A 4,315-nucleotide genomic window follows, 5' to 3' on the forward strand; every position below is an offset into this window, starting at 1 on the left:
CTATGGCAACATCAACTTCGTGTTTGTCTTTCAATTAGTCGTTTTCTTCCTTTCTTTCTTTGTTTCTCCCTATCTCTTTTTGTGGATGACTGTAGTTCTCATCCCTCTAGGTTTTTTTTTTTCCCTGCCCTTCATTTATCTTGCTCCCTCCTTTGCTGTTTGTATGTTTGTTTGTTTTCTCTCCTTTCACCTTTTTCTCTATTTTGTTCATTTTTCCCTTCTCCTTAATCATATTCTCACTATTTCTTACCTGGAAACAACATAGAATGAAAACCCATGTACTTGTATTCTTTTATAAATGGATGTGTGTTCTCTGTTATAAATTTAAAGAACGTGTGGACTGAATATTTGTATATCTTTAGAAAAATTAAAATGTTTTTCATTCTTCTAAATTTTGTTTTGTCACATAAGGCAGTTTTTCTAAAAATGTGTCATTACTTAAGAAGAACTGAAGTGTAATACCATGTGAAAAAGAGTTATCTAGAAGATTTCTCAAAGAAGATAAGATAAATACCACACCTTGGTTCAAGCATCTAGTGAAAAACTTGACATTACCTCAGAGCTAGAGTTGAGAGAACTCATTTCCTCAGGATTTATGCATTTCTGTTGAAGTCCTTATCTCTCAGGGCAAAACGTGGAATTTAGCAAGTTTATTATAGTTCTGTTCAAAATTGAAATGAACTGATCATTTTACAGGAACTAAATTAGGACACATAGAGATAAGCATTATTTGGGTAGTCTTAGCAGAAAAATGTGTTGATGGTGTATGAAAATGAGGAGGATTCTGAATTCCCTGAGAGAAAATGTTCTCATGATTTTAAAAGTATGGTAAATATAAGAAGGAAGGTGACAAAGGAAGATATTTCAGACAAATGTTACAAGAAACAGAGGCACAAGTCAATGGATAATTTGCCACAGGACAAGAGCAAAATTTAAAAACAGCAGATTAATGGAAAAATATTAGCAACAAGGCTGTAAAACAAATAATAATCATAAACACCCAATATGGAGATAAGAACATCATATAGTCAGTATGCTTATAAACTTCAAATTAACTTTTTTCAACTTTTTATTTGGAAACAATTTCAAACACATAGAAGTGTTTCAAGAATAAGAAGAATACAAAGAATGTCCGTATACCCTTTATCTAAATTCATCTATTGTTAACATTTTGCCCTATTTGTTTTACCGTTGAAATTAAATCTTAACTCTTAGAGTTCTATTTGTAGTGTTCACAAGAAGTAACCAGATAATATCAGTAAGACGGATAACCTTCTAATATTATTTACACAAACACAGATTAACAAAAGCTACATTTCAAGATAATTGGAATTTGGAAGCTGCTGCTTTTTCTCTCACAGCTCTCAAGGCCTTTCTTATGTCCTTATTCCTCAAAGTATAAATTATGGGGTTTAGCATGGGTGTAACAACACTGTACAGTACTGAGATCAGTCGGTCTTTTGACAATGAGTAAGATGAGATGGGCCGTACATATGTGAAGATGGAGCTGCCATAATAGAGAAGGACAATGACCAGGTGGGATGCACATGTAGAAAAGGCCTTTTGCCTCCCCTCTGAAGAGCGAATTTTCAAGATGGTGGAGATGATATAGAGGTAGGAGAGGATGATACCCAGGAAAGGAGCCCATCCAATGAAGACCCCAACGATGAGTAGCACCAGCTCATTGACAGATGTATCCCCACAAGACAAGATGAGCAAAGGGGGGATGTCACAAAAGAAATAATTAATCTGGTTATTGCCACAGAAGGGCAAGTGGAAGGTTAACACTGTGTGCACCACTGAGTTGAGAAAACCACCAATCCAGCAGGAGGCTGCTAACTGGCTATACAGGACCTTGTTCATAATAACTGAATACCTTAAAGGTTTACAAATTGCAATGTAACGGTCATATGCCATTGCTGCCAGCAAAAGACACTCTACCCCCACAAAGAAAAGGAATGCAAAAAGTTGACTCACACAGCCTCCATAGGAAATGCATTTATTCTCCGATAGGAGATGTACCATCATCTGGGGGACATTAGTGGTGGTGTAGCAGATGTCAAGAAAGGCTAAATTTCTCAGAAAAAAATACATGGGGGTATGTAGTCTGGGATCAGCCAAGATGACCAAAATAATGAAGATGTTGCCTCCCAGTGTACAGAGATAGATCATAAAGAATATGGTGAAGAGTAAAAATTGCAAATTATTTAGGTTGGAGAATCCCATGATGATAAATTCAGACAGAGTCGTTTGGTTTTCTCCTTCCATGATGTTTCCTCTTGGGAACTGGGAAAAGTGTAGCACAAATTATAGTGTTCATGTGCTACAAGAGCAACAATCTACAAAACAAGAAAAGATAGATTTTATAGATAAAAGAATCATTGTCTACATCAAGATAAATTCTAGGGCATATAGAATCCATGACAAATTATTGTGGTACCTACCAAACATCACATAAAAATAAAAACCCACATGTTTAACATTTCCTATGGGACACAACTCTTACAGAACATTAGCAGAATCTTTGCAAGAAAAGTAAATGTTGAAGAGTCCAGATTCAGCAGCTTGAGGGCTATTTATGAAAATAGGGAGTGGCAGGCCCCTTCCCTCATACTCCATTGTGTCTCGAAAATGATTGATGAGGATTATCATCAGATAGTTTGCATAAGAGTTCTGCAGTTATTTTAGCCTCACCTCGTGATGCTTCTTGTCCTCTCTTGAGGACTTTTTTTTCTAGTTTTGATATTACAGTAAGTTATATATTAAAGATGATGGGAGAGAAAGAGAAGATGTGAAAAACAAGGTGGTACCAGATTATGTCTTTGGAGAAATTCATGAAGTAAATAATAGTGGCGTCCTGGAACAGATTCCACACCTCTTAGACTAGGAAATAAAGATAACATCAATGGAATTGGTTATTAAAACCACTTCCTGGCAGAGAGAACACTTAAGAACAGAAAAATTAACATCTTTTATGTCCCAGGTTTGGTGATAAAACACGAAAAGTACTTGATCTCATTTTAAATTCAAACAGATTGTACTCTTCCTGCTATACAGGATGGAAAATATGTCACGTCTTGAATGCCAGTTCTGGCCAAAGTGTAATGGCCACTTCAGTCAGTGTTTAAAGAAGTATGTAAGGCTTGACTCAGGGGGAAAAAAAAAAAGAGTGCAGAGAATAGAACATGTAAGTACTTCATATTTTCCAACATTGTACAACACCATGATACTACTTTACATTCAGAGGTATATACATCACAGCAGGTAATTTTAAAGTAAAACTTCTCTCTAACTGGTGCAGTCACTTCAAACAATGGTTATACAGTCAATGCATTTGTGCTTTTTCAATATCTTTCACTAGACTAGTCCTCAACTGTGTACTTCCCAGTTCTTCCAAAACATTTTTTTTCTGCCTAGTCTTCAAGAACATGGGGCTGACTCAGATCAAATACTCTGAGTCGCCATACCTAACTAATCATCTCTGTCAAAAATATCTATTAACTTCCTAACTATGCTAATATAAGCCGTTGGTTGCAAAAGAAAACAATCAAAATTTAATGATGAATTCAGCCTGCTAGATAAACATTTCAAGTATCCTCATGGAAATGGGTCAATAGTTACCAATTTTTTGATAAAGCATAGAGTTCCTCTATCATTGATGACTTTCCTTAACTTCCTAAACCACCTGGATGCTTAGAGTCACTACAGACTAATTTTCCAGGTTGTAGAGTGGTTTAGGATGGAGAATTTTTTTAAATTAAATCTATAGGTAGAAACTGGCATCATTTTTAAATAATAGTTTTCCATTTTTCTTTTAAAGAAACTGGCCAGGATTCACATTTACTTTATATCCCAACTTATTAGGTTTGCATATATTTTTTCTTATCATAAAAGTAAAGTATATTAATTGTAGAATACTAGAAAAATTATGAAGAAATAAGCTAAAAATTATCCTTAACTCCACTAAGTGCTAAATTACTTCATATATCCTACCAATAATTTTTCTATGCATATATACTCAAAATTGAGGTAAGACTGTACACAATTTTATGTTCTGAACATTATTATAATATTTCCCCATCATTAAAATTTCCTACAATATGTTTTGTAATGGCTGTGTGTAAGTCCATCATATGGATGCACCAAACTTTAAAAAACCCAAGACTTGAGCATAGTTCCCATTATGAGTGAGTTCTCTAGAATTGATAACAATGTGCTTATCAATTGAAAATTCAAAAATAAGAGGAGAAATCCTGAGTAATCCTGCTCTCAAAACCTTTACATTCTTCTCTACCAGTCTCCATTTCCTTCCCAG

The 4,315-nt window shown here is 34.8% G+C and overlaps 1 protein-coding gene across 1 annotated transcript; it reads right to left on the reverse strand.

Annotated features, from left to right (window-relative positions):
• Positions 1-1,317: 1,317 nt before the first annotated feature.
• Positions 1,318-2,268, reverse strand: LOC126065851 (olfactory receptor 5V1-like). Its single transcript, XM_049866449.1, has one exon. The coding sequence runs from the start codon at positions 2,266-2,268 to the stop codon at positions 1,318-1,320; it is 951 nt and encodes a 316-aa protein (XP_049722406.1).
• Between the last annotated feature and the right edge of the window lie 2,047 nt (positions 2,269-4,315).

The sequence above is a fragment of the Elephas maximus genome, chromosome 1 (assembly GCF_024166365.1).
Source record: "Elephas maximus indicus isolate mEleMax1 chromosome 1, mEleMax1 primary haplotype, whole genome shotgun sequence".
Lineage (NCBI taxonomy): Eukaryota > Metazoa > Chordata > Mammalia > Proboscidea > Elephantidae > Elephas > Elephas maximus.